The 16,770-nt window shown below is 41.4% G+C and overlaps 1 protein-coding gene across 1 annotated transcript; it reads right to left on the reverse strand.

Annotated features, from left to right (window-relative positions):
- Positions 1 to 4,418: 4,418 nt before the first annotated feature.
- On the reverse strand, positions 4,419 to 6,196 carry LOC114147587 (piggyBac transposable element-derived protein 4-like). The gene is made up of 2 exons (XM_028022065.1): positions 6,034 to 6,196; positions 4,419 to 5,941 (listed from the first exon to the last, which is right to left on the reverse strand). Exons 1-2 carry the CDS (start codon positions 6,194 to 6,196, stop codon positions 4,419 to 4,421), a joined length of 1,686 nt encoding a protein of 561 aa, XP_027877866.1.
- Between the last annotated feature and the right edge of the window lie 10,574 nt (positions 6,197 to 16,770).

The raw sequence follows: 16,770 nt of genomic DNA on the forward strand, positions 1-16,770 counted from the left end.
ATATTAATGTGATGCAACTTGAAATTGCTGCAGCTACCTCTTATGAAATTGTAGATACAACCTTCCAGACAGCACATCTCAGCCACAAGAAAAGGCTAATGCATTGATCTATATCACTTAGAGAAAAGTACTACAAAAAACAAATAAATCAGTTTTTAATTAATTATTTATATAATGATGAAATAAATTTGTAACTACACGTATTTCATAAATGTTTTGATAATTATTTAAATTAAAATTCCAATTATTAATGCTTTATTGATGCCACAGGGAAATTGATGTTGCAACTCATATTATAAGTTGTTATAGGTGCTAATGGGCAGAAAGGATCTCTTGTAGCAATCTGCAATTCAGTGGCTCTGAAAAAAGCCTCCTACTGAAGACACTGTGTTGTTAAGCTGAACTTCAGTTACTCATTCTTGACTGATAATCAAGCCTCCAGTCACTAGGGGGCAGCAGTTTTCAAATTAATCAACATGGCTGCCTGTTCAAGCTAGCAGGAACCGACACACACCGGAGCTGACGGATGTTTTGAAGCATATCTACCTTTCTTTTATTTTTCTTTATTTTATTTTTATGTAGTTTACAATTCTGTGTAATACTTTAGCATCCCGATTCAAACTCCATTCCAGTAAGTGGCAGTAAGGTACACCAAAACGCCACTTGCTAACTTTGATAAAAGAAGAAGAAAAGGAAAAAGAAGAAGAGGAGTGACGGAGAAGTTGAAAAGGATTTCGCTGCAGCAAACAGAAAGATCGGGGACGGACCACTGTCAGTCTCATACCTTATTTGGAAATGGTACCATTGCACTCCGGAAGTGAAGGGGGCGCCATTTCCTATATTAGCCACGATCTCCCAGTTTTTATTTTCTTTTGAAATATGTGATATATCTTCCCCTTTAGGGAGGAGTTGTACTCTCGGCATGTATTTGAACTTCTCCCTTTTATTTACTTCAGCGCAGTCCACAGTTTTTAACAAATTCTGTAGCTTTCTGTGTACTTCTAAATCTGCTCCTTAGTCGCATCTTTTCGGGCCTGCTACTGCGTCTAGTGGCGTGAGGGTGGTAGCACAACTAATATAATTACATTACTACATCAGAATAGCACAAAGTCTTTATTATTTATTCATTTTTTATTTTCTTAAGGAAGTAGAAATGATTAAATGACATAAAAAAGACCTGAAAATGGTTTCAGACCTGTTGAAACTGAGGCAAATATTAAATACCTTGGGTCATTCCTGGACGTCAGCTCAACTTTGCTGAAAGCACTGACTATATTTTTAAGAAATGTTTTCAGAGACTCTATCTTTTAAAAGACCTTGCGATCTTGGGGTTATCCAACTAGAGCTTGTGTACACTGGAAAAAGTGAAGCACAGAGTTGTTCATTCAAGCTAATAACTACCATTGAATACATTGTAAAATAATTGACTTGGTTGTGAAAGTCTATTTTTTTGCATTCTGAGGTGTCAATTTTGATTCAGACTGAATTAATAACACTTCTGAAGGAAAGAAAGCAAATATTTTGGTTCCTCTCTGTTGGAGCTATTTATTCTTTATTTCTTTATGCATCTGAATTTTGTTAGTTTATTTTTTACATTTCTAGTTTTTTGTATTATTTGCAGGTTAATAATTGTCAATTCTATTTATCTTTTGTTTTTATTATTTGTTCTTATTTATTTGATTTCTGAAGACAGGAAGTGTGGTGGATCAATCCACTTTCTATAAGTGTAGGGGCCTGGTAAAGACAAGCAGGCATTTGGGTTTGGGGCCTATGGTTTTTACCAGAGCACCAGTGCAACAGGGCACCAGAGACAGAAGTAGATAGGAGTAACAAAGGAAAGTTTGAATGTTATAAGTGTTTTGCTGAAAAGGAAAATAAAAGCAACCAAGAAAATCAAGAAGTTTGGACATGAAACTTTTTGTGCCTGCGTGAAGAATCTGGACCCCAGTACCTCATAGTGGCGGATGAAACTTTTTATTGGATGTTTGGTTTGACAAACAATCGCCACTACACTCTCAAAACATACTGAAAGGAAATGTCATATTTTAAATCTGAGTCACGTGAGAAGAAGTTGGGGAGAAGTGCTTGGAGAGCTTCATCCGTTTCGGCATGGGGAAGAAAGAATGATTAACGTCCCAGCACGTCATCAAAGAATAAACCTGCGGTAAGTACTAAACTAAGCTGATGTAAACGTGTCTTAACAAGCCTACAATTGTATTAATGCAAAAGACTGAGTTAATGTCACCTGGTTAGCAAGCTGAATGTCCCGCCTAAATGTGGGTATCCCAGTAAACGCTTTCTTTTTTCTCCGGGTTAAATGTGGTGTAATTTCTGAACTTACACGTATTTCACGAGAAATATTACTATGTGTACATTGTTCGGTTGTAGCTGGAATTAATCAAGGTAGGCAAAATTCATTACCAATCAATAGCTTCCACCACGGTTAGCTCGGCTACACCGTGAATTTGACTAGCTCAACACATGTTAAGCCATGTTAGCAATTAGTTAGTCTAGTGTGTTTATACCACTATGATTGTAAAGTCCCAGTTTGTTAATGGTAGCGAGGCCCGTTGAAAATTAATGGTGTTTTGTGCATGCATTATACTTGTATGATATGGTATGTGATGTTTCCCAGTGTTCGCCATGCTGGTTTGTCCAACTGTTAAAATGGTTGTACAGGGTATGCTCTCGGTAAGCGAATCTCCTTGTTAAACCTTAAACTTTTTGTTCGGCTCTACAACTGGTTTTCAGGCATTTTGTTCACGACACTGCCCCATTTCCTGTAGGTTAAGAACTGCATTTTCCGAATGCATTGTGTTGTCAGAGATATGTCATGGCATGCTGGCAGGTATCTTATGAAGTGTGACTTCGCACGCGTGAGCCAGTAAAACTGTTGGGTTGCAACGTTCAGAAAAACCAAATGAATGTGGAGACGAGATTAAGTGGACCAAACGATTTAATTAATTAATTAATTTATTTTATTTCAGTCGAAGTGGTCTGCAAGATCAGTGTGGCAGGCAGAGTGCTTCAAAAAGTGAACATGCCAACTTCAACCAAGCTTACTCTATTAAAGCAAATCTCTAATGAAGGGGACAGGGGGCCAAGTACAGTGTTGCATTTGCCTGCAGTCATTTTTACATTAGGGTGGCTCTGATTGTAAGAGCGCAGTAGTAGCTATAATGATGTTGAATGAATGAATTTCTGTGTATATCTTAGTTCATACAAAACATGCAGCTCAATGTTCTTTACTACCGCTAGACTCAACATTGTATTTAGGTATATAGATTACCAGACTGTCATTAAAACTAAACAAACTAAGATTTCTGTTCATTGCATTTTCTGAATATTTACTGGTCTGCTTTCCTTTTTTCAGGTTGGATGTGGAAATGCAAAGAATGGAGCGAGCATTTTTCAAGAAGAGCTCTCATCATCTACCTGGGAGAACGTGTTGAGGACCTTATAAAGGAATACATGGTATGTCCAGATATTTTCTGTCACAATGATGATTCAACTTTATTCATCACGGGAGACCACCTATGCCATTATACAGTATATAGTGATTAATGAGGTGTGCCAGACTGCAGTTGTTCAGTTGCATATTTCGTATATTTTGCCTCAGGTCTCCCAGAAAGATCAAGCCGAGCAGGAGCTGGAGAGGACCATCATGGCAGTCTTCATCTTCAGAGAGAATTCAAGCCTTCTACAGCAGCCCCAAGACGTTGGGATTGTCATTGATGGTGTGGAAGTCCTCAATGAGTTGCCTTCTCTTGCAGCCGGAGTGGCAATGCTCTTTGGACTTTGCTATGCTCTTAACATGGAGTATCCACAGGGTTTGAGGTTCACCTTTGAGGCCCTTCAGAAGATCCTGATGGAGCTTGGTTCCGACAAGATGACTTCCAAGATTCGCAAACTCAGTGGTGAAACTCAAAACTGCACAGTAGTGTATATTTGTGTGTGCTTAATCAATTTAAATTTCATGTTATTTATTTTTATTTTATTTTATCTACAACTTCAAGTTGTAGATAAGCGAAGTAATTTCCCTGCTTATATAATATAAAGATTATATATATGTTATATTTAGCTTAGTTTTATTTTAGCAAAAAAGCACAATGAATTATTTTTAATATTTTAAATGGAGAATTAGAAATTTTACAGACAGGTACCAGATGTATTTGTGTCTAGGTCAAGAGGCTTTTTAGTTTGCAAGAAGCAGGATGGAGAAGAGGATACAGAAGATATACAGAAGATATACAAAAAAATATACAAAAGAACAACTGTTATTTGTTTGAATGCTTTTTATTTTTGTCATTAATAACAATAAAAAAAATACAAGAAATAAAACGATTCCACAATTATTTGCAATAGGCACAGTGGGACAGCAGGGGGCTGCGTGTGTGTATGTGTGTGTGAGTGGCATTTCAGCCCTCATTCTGTGCACTGTCTGCACTGTCGGCACACATCTGGCACTGCCAGTTCATGGGCTTGCTGCATTTGCCACATGCGTATTTGAAGCAGTCAACGCATCTCCTATTTGTACTATTTTTAATGCATCGACGGTTGATTTGGCACTTCGCCCTTTTGCCTGGGCTGGGTGTGGCAGGTTGTTGGCAAAGCAGTTGCTCCTTGCACGCCTTCTTCTCACTCACATGAGAGTTAGCCAACTCTTTTGCGAGCTCCACCAGGAAGTCCACCCGTCTCTCCTGCACCACAGTGCATGCCTGATACAGCACATGCGCATTCAGTGCTGCCATGTCAATCATGTTGTAGAACACGGCAACTGGCCACCTCCGTGTTCCTGCACGCACGCTGTACTCCCGCACCATTTTGTCCATCACATCCACACCGCACTTTGCTTTGTTATATTGTTTGATGGTGTTTGGCTTTCTTCTGGTGGTATCCTCGGTCTCAACCACGCTGTGCATGCTGCTGAGAATGTAAACGACCTTCTTCCTTTTGGGCACATACACAGTCAGCGTGGCATCAGAGGTTGAAAACACCTGAGTGGTGAATTCAGTGCGATCCTTCCGTTTAGTGGATTGTGGAATTTCCCTGCGACACTTGTTGACTGTGCCGAGGATGGTGGTTTTCCGGCGACGCAGTCGTTGCGCAAGTGACAGTGATGTGAAGAAATTGTCCGTGGTTACAGTTCTGCCCTTGTCCATGAACGGTTCCATCAGCCTCATCACTACAGTCTCGGACAGTCTCTCCCCGCTGGGACGACTGGGGTCCTTGCCAAGATATGGGAAGACATTGCAGATGTACTTTGATTTCAAGTCGCAAGCCACCCAAAACTTGATGCCAAACTTGTCCGGTTTTGTTGCTATGTATTGAAGGAAACAGCAGCGGGTTTTTGTGGGGAAAAGCTGTTCATCAACAGTGATGTGTCGACCAGGGCTGTAGGATGAGATGCAGTTAGCGGCAAACGATTCCCAAAGATCAGAGATTGCAGTGAATCTGTTGGTCTCCGCTCGCTCACGGCGTGTAAACATGTCATCAAAGCGTAGGTGTCGCATGATGTTTTGGAAGCGGTTTCGGGCCGTAGTTGAAATGATCATTGGGTTTCCCAGGTTTGCTGACCAGCTGTCACATAGTGATGGAACCTTGGTCAGCCCCCGCAAGATAATGACTGAAATAAATGCCATTAGTTCCGAGAGATCCATGAACCAATCCTGCTGCTCCTGACGTGCATGTTGGGTGGTCCACTGTTGAATGGTATGAAGCATCTCCAGAGTAATAAAACAGAGGAAGCTCTGAAGGCGACTCCGGATGCTTCGACTGGCCTTAGCGCTTGGCTCTCCATCTTTGGCGTACGGCTCAATTGGAGTGAAATGGAGATGTGTCCCCACTTGTTCCTGCCGCCACACTGTACCATCCTTCGTGGTCTCTGTCGGCTCACTCCCCGAACGAGCACTCTTTTTTGGTAGCGGGAGAGTCTCCTCATCTGCAAGAAAAACAATTTCAAATCAACTTTTTGTTTCTTTCTAAATAACAAAATAGTCAGGAAAATAAAATAAGCAGGTTGAGAAAACTAACCTGAAGACAGCTCAGAGTCCGAATCCGGTTGAGCGTCTAGGTCTTCTTTGTCTATGACTTCTTCATCTATATCTTCTCCTTCTGAATCCCAAGGCTTGGAATTCTGCATAAGTAATTCCAAAGCCTCTTCAGCATTCATCAGCTTCTGTGTCCTCTTCGCCATCTTGATTCTTGCAAACTAAAAAGCTGAGTGAATGTCCAGATATTTATACTCCACAGCACAAAAGGCAGCATGCAAATTTGCATGTGCAAAGTCTCCCAGATCTGGGAACCACCAGAAGTAGTTATTTTCAAAATTTCTATCCTGTTCCAAGGACAATCAGCGTGAAAGTTGATGTAGTGAGTTTGGCTCTCCTCCCCCCTGCTCATCTACAGGGATGCTAATTAGACCATTCAGAGTCGTCAGTTTGGCCACATTTGGATGCTAATAACCCAGTTTGGCCCTCTCTCGGTAGCTCTAGGAAGATACCCAATCTGGCCCCTCTTGGTAGAGATAGGAATTTCTCAAAATCCTGGTAGTCCTAGTGTTAAGGGTAAAACTAAAATACTCTGCTAAATAAACAATATTATTAATATGTAACATCACTTACTTGTATTTCCACGCACACACATCGAGGAGTAACAATAAACGGCAAACAGCAAGTTAAAACAAAATGCGAACATAAACTATACTCCCTTTCCACTCTACTCTTTTTTTCCTCTCTTTTTCGTCTGCATGCTGCAGCTGCTCTAAGCCCCGCGCCTTAAAGGCTCAGCATGGCAGTTTGTTATACAGCCTTTTCCACACTACCTATTTTGAGCTAAAAGCGTCAAGTACACCTCGCTGCAGCAAACAGAAAGGGGCGGGGACGGACCACTGTTAGACTCATGCCTTATATGGAAACGGGACCATTGCACACCGGAAGTGAAGGAGGCGCTATTTCCTATATGATCTGCAGCCTCCCGTTTTTCTTTTCTTTTTAAATCTGCGATATATTTTCACCTTTAGGAAGGTTTTTCACTCTCAGCATGTATTTGAACTTCTCTCTTTTATTTACTTCAGCGCAGCTCACAGTTTTTAACAAATTGTGTACCTTTCGGTGTACTTCTAAATCTGCTCCTTAGTCGCATCTTTTCGGGCCTGCTACTGCCTCTAGTGGCGAGGGGGTGGCAACACATCTAATCTAATTACATAACCAAATCCTCCTTCATCGGGGCATGCGTTGGAGCCCAGGTGTGAAATAATTAGAAATAAATGCTGTAGATGTATAACATTGTGTGCAAGGAATCCATATGGAGGCCAACGTTTAATATTATTGAAATAAATTAGCTTTTTGATTTACTCATTCGAGATGTGGACATTTACAGTTATTTAAATCAAGTTCTGAATAACTTTTTATTTATATAGAACAAATCTGAATGTGTTTTATTTTGCCGGTAATTATGATATCCTTCTGGTTTGATGCACCAGTTAGTACTGCACTTTGCTTTTACTTTTTATGTGTATTCTGTCTGTTACAAGTAACTTTTACACACAACAGAGGAGATTGTTTTAAGTTAATAATTCCTTAGCATTGATTTTAAAGAAGTATTAGTTCGACTGGCAGATTATTTCACTTATGTGAAAAAGATCTTGTTAAAAGTTTGATCCGTCAGAGGAACTAGTACTTTTTAAAAATTAATATAATAATATAATTATTTACTTTGAAAAGTAAATAATTTTTAAATTAAAAATTTAGAAATGAATTTAAATTCATTTTTAAATGAAAATGTCTTACTAACAGGCAGTTAGTAAGACGAAACTAACTACATGAAGTTAGTTTTGTCTTACTTCATGTACTAAAAAACTAGACCAAAACTACTTGGTCAGAGTTTGTGTTTTCGCAGTGCATTTATTACATGTTAACAGATCAAGAAAAGAAAAAAAAAAAAGCAATTGGCTGAGTTTTATTTTGGAATATCAGGATGCCACACTTTTCAAGAAAAACTGTTCAAAAAATTCTTTCTGCTTAAACTTTGCAATTATGTTAATTAAAATTCAAACAAAATAAGCTGAAGGTTGTGTTTATAAGGCAACAAAAAGGAAAAAAATTTTTTTAAATCAGTGTAAAAGCTGTGGCGTCTCTCAGCTGCTCCTCTGTGAGGGGCAGCCAGTAAATGCAGGGAACAGTTTTAGTGTTGCCAAACAAATCGTCCAGCAGCCTTGCAGAAGAATCCTCGGCTATTTTGAGAGGAAAAAAAAGACAGAAGTTCAACAAGAATTTATCATCAATCACACCATATCCAGAAAAAAGGATCTAACATGAGCCGTGGTTCTGACCACCTGTGCTGCCTCGTCGTTTCCTACCGCAGCAGGGATAAATAGCTCAGTCGGTGTAAGATGTTTACAAAACGAAAACTATAGCAGGCTGTGTTAATGTTAAATATGATAATTTCTGATCACTCATTTCTTTATGTGACGAGACTGAAGTGGAAGCTTAGAAGTTATGCTTAGCATAGCATTGGAATAATTTACACGACAAAAACACAAAAATATCACTTCATCAGAATATCCTACCCGTTTAAAATGAAAAGCTATTGCAGATGTTTGCACTAATCCTTTTATGAGAATTAAATATTCAAGAAAGAATTTGATGTAAATTATACGTTTTGTGATTCATATCCTTAAACTGCTGTGCACTTGTTTTGGCGCTGTAACTTTGTTGATGCTTTTTGGCAGAATCTGTGTGACTTTATCCACAACAACATAGAAGCACAATTTATTCTGTTATGGGAAGATTTCTTACTTGGCCTCACTAAAATCATGCTTAACAATTCTGAGTTTCTCATAAATCCTTTATTGCCACTAGCTAAATATCATATTCATTGTTCCAGGTAGAGAAAGCCATGCCTTGCTGCATTTTACAATGAAGTTAAGTTTTATATCCTGACTATGAAAGACTCTGACAAAAAATAGCTACTAAAACAATTTAAATCTGTACTGCTTTGAGTTGGGAACCGAAGCCCCTTAGCTTTTTCTTGAATATGTTAATCTGTATTTGTTTTTCTTGAGGCATAACAAATGTTTCACTCTGTCGTTATACAGTGTATCTGAGAATAAAGTTTAAAAAAAAACATCCCCCCCCCACCCACGCAACAGACTTCTTGTGGCTTTGATGTGAAGCAGTGATGTCACTCATCCTGTCTGTGACATCACTGGTCACTGTCTCTGTATTCCCAGATTCCACAGAAAAATTCATTTGCGGTTTTAGGTTCGACACGAAGAGACAAGTACCATGGCAGAGAAGGATTATTTTTCGGCAGAAATAAAAACCACTTCAATGGGAGGAAACGTTTTCCTGGTGGAAAGAACAAACAGTTTTGAGAGGAGCTGTATGAAATACGAGCGCGAAAACAAGGAGCTCAAAGACATGGTGGCAATGTTGAGGAAAACAATCGAGCGTCTCCAACGTAGCCAGAGCAAGAGCGACGTTAGAAACTGTCAAACAATGAACGAGATGCTACGAAGTCGCAATGAACATTATGAACAAAAAATCAGACGTCTCAATTCAGATTTGGACGAAGCCAGGAATACGACACAACAACTACAAACCGACTACGAGTCCATGGCGAGAATCAATGTGCTCCTGGAACGGACAAACAGAACTATAAAAGAAAACGCACGAGATTCTCTGAGGAAGATGACAGAAAAGATTGAATGGCTGGAAAGGGAAAATGATCAACTTAACAAAGAGATTGTTGTTTTGAAAATGAAGCTGGACAGAGCCAAATCCAGGACAGCAAAAAAATCAGAGGATGAGACGCTGATGCTGGAAGAAACGCCAAAGACCACAATATTTCACAGAATCGGGCACGCTTTTCTGGACATGTACGAGTCGGGAACGATAGGGAACTGGTTGTCATCATGGATCTTTTAATTTCTAAAGTTTCTGTGTCCCCAGGAGCACATTGGTTCTCACCATGGCCTGATTCTACCACGGAAAAGGGTAGAGTGCCTTCTCCGGGTCGGGGGGGGGGGGGGGGGGGGTGTCCTGCCCCAAGTGGAGGAGTTCAAGTATCTCGGGATCTTGTTCACGAATGGGGGAAGAAGCGAGCGGGAGATCGACAGGCGGATTGGCGCAGCGTCTGCCGTTAAGCGGGCGCTGTACCGGTCCGTCGTGGTGAAGAGAGAGCTGAGCCAAAAAGCGAAGCTCTCGATTTACCGGTTGATCTACGTTCCCACCCTCATCTATGGTCATGAGCTTTGGGTCATGACCGAAAGAACGAGATCGTGGATACAAGCGGCCGAAATGGGTTTTCTCCGTAGGGTGGCTGGGCTCTCCCTTAGAGATAGGGTGAGAAGCTCAGTCATCCGGGAGGGACTCAGAGTAGAGCCGCTGCTCCTTCACATCGAGAGGAGCCAGTTGAGGGGCATCTGGTCAGGATGCCTCCTGGACGCCTCCCTGGTGAGGTGGCTCGGGTACGTCCCACCGGGAGGAGACCCCAGGGAAGACCCAGGACACGCTGGAGGGACTATGTCTATATGAGGGGCTATAGACAATGACTATGGCCTGGGAACGCCTCGGGATTCCCCCGGGAGAGCTGGAACAAGTGGCTGGGGAGAGGGAAGTCTGGGCCTCACTGAGCTGGCAGAGCAGGTTTTAATCAGCCATTTGTTTATCATGCCCAGCCTGGAGTGTTTTTTGTCTGATGGAATTGGACCACTGAGAAATAACTTCATTTTTAACTTTCCCATAGTGTTCAGAAGCATATTAAAGTCCTTTTTCAGAAGTTTCTGCTTTGCCAGATCGTTGGCTCCAACATGCACAACTAAAGTAACATAAATATTTGGCCGATCCGCGGTTAGAGAGAGAGCTTTGCGAGTTAAATCAGATACAGTGTCACCAGGAGAAGAAATCACTCTCATTTTCTTGTGATTGCAAACGTGACTGATTCCATTTACTGCCTCATCTCCAACAATAAGCACTTTTGGGATACTTTTCGTTTAGCTGGTGGTTTACCTGCTTTGTCCTTTGGGGTTTGGGGGGGTGGATGTGATGGTCTTGCCTCATTGTTGGTGTTTGAAAGCGAGGTTTCACTCAGAGGCTCAGGCTGGAGTGCAGAAAATCTGTTTTTCAGTGGGATTCCCACAGAGTCAGAATGTTTTGAGGCCCGGGCTGGTCGCTCTGTCCTTGGGAGCGGGGTCGGTGGAACCGTTTTGGTTGCAGCTGCTTGTTTGTTTTCTTTTGGTTTAGCAGGTGTTGAGGTTGAAGGTGGGTTTCGGCTCAGAGCCGGCCACGCTGATTCGTCCAGGTGAGGGATTTCTCCCTGTTAGTTGTCTCCACGGATCTGCAGTGTGAGACTTTTGCTTCGGCTTGGCACCCAGAGCGTTCCAGGGTGAGCTGCTTGATGCGAGGCGTACGGCCTCTCCGTTGATTTGAGGAAGAGTTGTCTGATTTCCACAGGTAGCGTTGATCTCAAAGTTCACTTCCAGCAGTTTGATTTTCATTTCTATAGACTGAAGTCGTTGTATAATACTGCTAATGTCCCTTGGTAACCCCAAGGGACATTAGCAGTATTAGCAGTATTTTGCCCTGGTTCAACTTGGAGATGAAGAAAAGTAAGGTAAAAAAATAAAGGTAAAAGTAAGAAAATCCCCCAGTCCTTAGGTTTGAAGTAATCCAGTTATCATGTCGATAATGTAAATATAACTATAAAAACTGTCACTTTAAAAAGTAACTCACAGGCAAAGTTATCAGTAAAGACGAGAGAGAGCAGGATAAGCTGTTCCTCCTTCAGCTACCACAGCACAATATGTCAAAATGTAATCGATAGAGTGATTTATGACCTTAATTATTAATTGGTTTTAATTTCTGGTGACTGGATGCCTCCCTCTCTCCCCCTCCTTAAAAAAATAATCATTCTTTTGACATCTGTTAATCCCATCTTTGTGACACTTTGTTTTCATAAACTCCTTCTCACCTCTATGATTTTTTAAAAAGAATACAATTAAGTATAAAAAACAATAAGTGTTACACTTAATCAATAATAATATACAGTATATATTATACCTAGAGAAATGTAAATGGATTTGGAGTGTTGTAATACCTCTAGTTTTAAACAGATTGTCTTCCTGATACACAGCGTGAAGGGGAGAGGGGTGACCCCTGCCCTGCTCAGCACACCATCTGTGTGTCTGTGTCTGTAGGTGTGTGTGTGTGTGTGTGGGGGGGGGGGGGGGGGGGGTCAGTTGTGAGAGGAAAAAAGCCCTTGTCCTTGCATAAGAGTGAAACATACCTCTAAATCACAAACATCTAAAAAAAAACCCTACAGTTTAACTGGTAGCATGACTAGTCAGTGCTGACTACGAATTTGTGATTTCCTTCATCCATTCAAAAAACTAAATCTGTAAGAACTAAACTCTTACATACATATAAATTGCATATCATATATTTGATATGCAATTCAAATATATGCTGCATATCAAACACAAATTCAATCAGTGAATCTGTGTTTATTTCTTAAATACCCTTTCTCGCTGAGACTTAGTTACATCTTCTATCACTGGAAATTAAAGGCAATTAATTATTAAGGCCATAAATCACTCCAATGATTAAATTTTGACATAAGGGTGACTCTATAGTCTCTATTGTTGACTTATATATGTTGTTGAAGCCTGATCCTAATGCTGTGAAGCATTATATTTAGTATCTGGGTTAAGGTGTAGATTAAGTTTAGACTGAGGTTAGGAGTAGTTTTGTGTTCTGGTAACGTCAAGGTTTGGGGTTGTCTAATGGTGCGTTCACACCAAACGCGTTACGTCAAAAACGTGCCCAAAGCTTCAAGTTCAACGCGTGTCCATTTTGCTGCGTTCACACCAAACTCGTTTTGAGCGTCAGGCGCGTCTGGTTTACAGTCAAAGTCTATGTGGAGGCTCGACGAAGGCCGTTGCACGTTTTAAATCGTTTGGAGCGTTTGAAGAGTCAAGAGCGTCCAACGGAAAACGGCTAGAGCTGATGGGCCCTCGACGCGCCTCCACAGTCTTTTAATGTACACCAGACGCACCAAATGCTAGTTGTCAAGCATTTGGCATCAAGCGTCTGCATTCAAAGTGCACAGGCGTCGACCTTGAAGCATCGGAGGCGTTTTTGATGCAAGTAACGTGTTTGGTGTAAACGTACCATTATGGTGCGTTTACCACGAGGCAATAAACCACTTTAAATATACAAGATTACAGTCCTGTTCCCACTAAGTTACTGGTATGATTTTCATATCTGTATTGACACATTTTGAGCTGAAAAACAGGGCTTGCAAATATCAGCAGGCTAATAATTTGCTGTGCCAAAATAAGCATCCCTGCTAACTCAGACACATAGTAAGGCTTTCTGCATAATCCCACCTATTATACAAACTACAGGTATGAGTTTCATATAAATAAGATTATATTTGTGGGAAGTAGATAGGCCATGTATATATCGGCAAGCTAATAATTAGCTTTGCCAAAAAATGCATCCCCCTCTTATCTTGAAGAAATAAAGAGTTAAGAGTGAAATAACCTTTTCTACATAATCACACTTGTTCTCTAAACTACTGGTATAAGTTTCATATCAATAGGACAATAGACAGGAGATGCAGATATTGTCAGGCTCAGACATTAAAATGAATCTTCTCCTATATTAATAGACTGGACAGTTAATGGTGATATCAAATGTCCTACATAATGGACCTCTTGTTTTCTCATGCTTTAAGTCAGGGGTGTCAAACTCACTTTTTTTAGGGGCCGCATACAGCTTAGTCTGATCTCAAGGGGGCCACACTAGTAAACTGGATCTGCTACTTCAGATGAGATGTAACCTAGGGGTTTTGAGTTAAGCATTCCCTCGATTTCAATCAGAACGGTGTGCAGCACCTCTTCAGTGACGATTTGGGCTCCAATGATGACTTGAAGAGCAGTCTTTAGCGAGCGAATTTCACGCTCCCAGCAACCTCCAAAGTGTGGGGAACCAGGAGGATTGAAAATGAACTTGATTTGCTGGCAAGCTAGCTGCTCTTTGAGGTCAGGGTGAAGAGCTTGAAATGCTTCCTGCAGCTCACGTTCTCCTCCTCTGAAGTTTGTCCCCTGGTCACAGAGGATCTCCTTGGGTTTCCCACGCCTGGCTACAAAGCGTCTCAGAGCCATTAAGAAAGCATCTGTGTCCATACTCGGGATCAAATCACTGCTCTTGTAGTTAGACATTTAAACAGTATTCCCCACCTTTTCTCATGACTGCGTCGGATCTTGATGGTGTATGGCCCAAAACAATCCACCCCCGTGGAATAAAATGCCGGCTTGAATAGACGCAGTCTGGCTGGAGGGAGATCCGCCATCCGGGGTGGGTTAGGTTGACCTTTCCACCTCTTGCACTCAGCGCAGGATCTCTGATGGCGGCGTACTGCTTCACGTCCACGTAGCACCCAATACCTCCTTCTGATCTCAGCGAACACCCTTTCTGGCCCAGGATGTTGAAGCTTCCTATCATAATCTTGTATGATGAGTTGGGTCACAGCGTGTCTGGGGTCCAGAACAATAGGGTGAACTTCATCTACAGCCAGGTCAGGATTCCTGCGTAGACGGCCTCCTACTCTGATGAGCCCTGTTTTTTCATCAAACTCAGGTGCAAGTAAAAGAAGACAACTAGATTTGGCAATAGGTTTACCGGCCATTAACAGGGTGATTTCCTCCAAGAATGATTCCCTTTGGGCTCGTTGTAGAGCTTCCATCTCAGCAGCAGCATAGGATTCAGCAGTGATAGGGTGGTTGGGGTCAGCCGCCCCGTGATGGTGATGTACGATGGCCTCCAAGTAGCTGTCCCAAGTTTGGTGCTGGCGTGGATCTGGAACACTGGAGCTGGACACAGTTAGACAAACAGCTTGTCGTTTCAGCTCACCTTCAGGATTACTCTGGGGTGGAGGTGATAGGTCAGGCCAGTAACCTGGAGCTAGTTTCAGGAATTCAGGTCCATCGGTCCATCTACTGCCTTTGCAGATGTCTTGGATAGTGAGGCCACGAGTAATATCATCTGCTGGGTTGTCTCTTGAGGGCACATATCTCCACGTGGAAGCTTCCGTCATATCTTGTATTTCTGCCACACGAGTGCCCACAAAAACCTTGTATCTGCAGGAGTCTGAACCCAATCAGGTTAGGACTGTGGCTGAGTCAGACCACAAGGTACAGCTGCGTATGGGAAGAGTTAACTCAGAGCTGACGACTTTGCAGAGCTGAGCACCTGTTAGAGCGGCACACAACTCTAACCGAGGAACAGATTGCTGCTTCTTTGGAGCAACACGAGATCGAGCTGCAAGGAAGGCAACCTCGACTTCTTCTGGACTCTCTGTTCTGAGATAAGCCACTGATCCATATGCCTGTTCAGAGGCATCACAGAATACATGGATATCTCTCATACAGTTGGGCTGGTCTAATCTGTGACTGGTGTAGCACCTATAGGTTACAACACTCAACATTGTCTTGTATACAAGACAATGTTGAGTGTTCTAACTTTTCATCTCCTCAGCTGGTTTAGTCACATGAGCTGGAAGATGGCAAGGAATATTTTAGTAGATACCATCCGCCCTCCTTTATCATCAGGTTGAACTTCTGAGCTCATGAAAATGGTTATGGTTATAAAAATGTTATGGTTATGAAAATGGTTATTGTGTTTCTCTGGAAACTATATAGAACATCTATTAGAAATCATTTATTAAAAGTGCAATAATTATTCTTAACCAAACTAAAGTATAACATTTACCCATAGCATGCCGTGTTTTACTCAATGCACAAATTGTTGATATTGTTATTCTATGAATGAGTTTTATTTATTTTTTTACCCCTCCAGGGGGTATTTTTGTGGGCTCTAGTGTCCCTTATATGACAGTGGGCTGACAGGAAACGGGGAAGGAGAGAGGGGGAAAGACATGCGGCAAATGTCGCCGGGATTCGAACCCGCGACGGCCACGTTGAGAACTCAAGGCCTCCAAATACGGGTCGCATTAACCGCTACGCCACCATGGCACGCCCCCGAATGAGATTTATTTTATCGTTTTAGAGTCAAAGGAAAATTTCCACCTTGATATATTAAATAGTTTCATCTTATTTTTTCCTATATATAAGACTCTACCAACAAAAAGTCTCTCAGAATAACACATAGTACCGTAAAATCAAAAATGTGAACTCTAGCTTGTATCTAACAACCCTGGTTGTAACAAGATGTGTTATTCTTCTGTGAACCTAATTCATTTGTTTGTTATTGACTTTTGCTCAATTAAGTTTCTCGTGTATATATTGTAAATGGTATTTTACACTTCATTTTGTTCTCCCTATAATTGATGGAGATACATAGATATTATTTATAATGTATAAAGGTCTTATATATGTCATTTTAATTAGCACTGATGGTGTTTTTTTTTTTTAACCCCTCCAGGGGTCTTTTTTGTGGGCTCTAGAGTCCCTTTTTCATGAAGTAGGCTGACAGGAAAGGGGGAAGGAAAGGGGGGAAGACATGTGGCAAACGTCGCCGGGTCTGGGAGTCGAACCCGCGATAGCCGCGTCGAGGACTTGAGGCCTCCAAATGTGGGTCGCGCTATCCCTTACGCCACCACGGCACGTCCCTCTGATGGTGTTTTATTAGAGAATTTATTTTTTAAGGTTCCAGTAATATGAGAATTAATAATAAATAATAAACACTTGGTGGTATTTTGATTTAGTAATGTAATTATATTAGTTGTGCTACCACCCCCACAACA

This window comes from Xiphophorus couchianus, chromosome 7 (genome assembly GCF_001444195.1).
Source record: "Xiphophorus couchianus chromosome 7, X_couchianus-1.0, whole genome shotgun sequence".
In the NCBI taxonomy this organism is placed as follows: domain Eukaryota; kingdom Metazoa; phylum Chordata; class Actinopteri; order Cyprinodontiformes; family Poeciliidae; genus Xiphophorus; species Xiphophorus couchianus.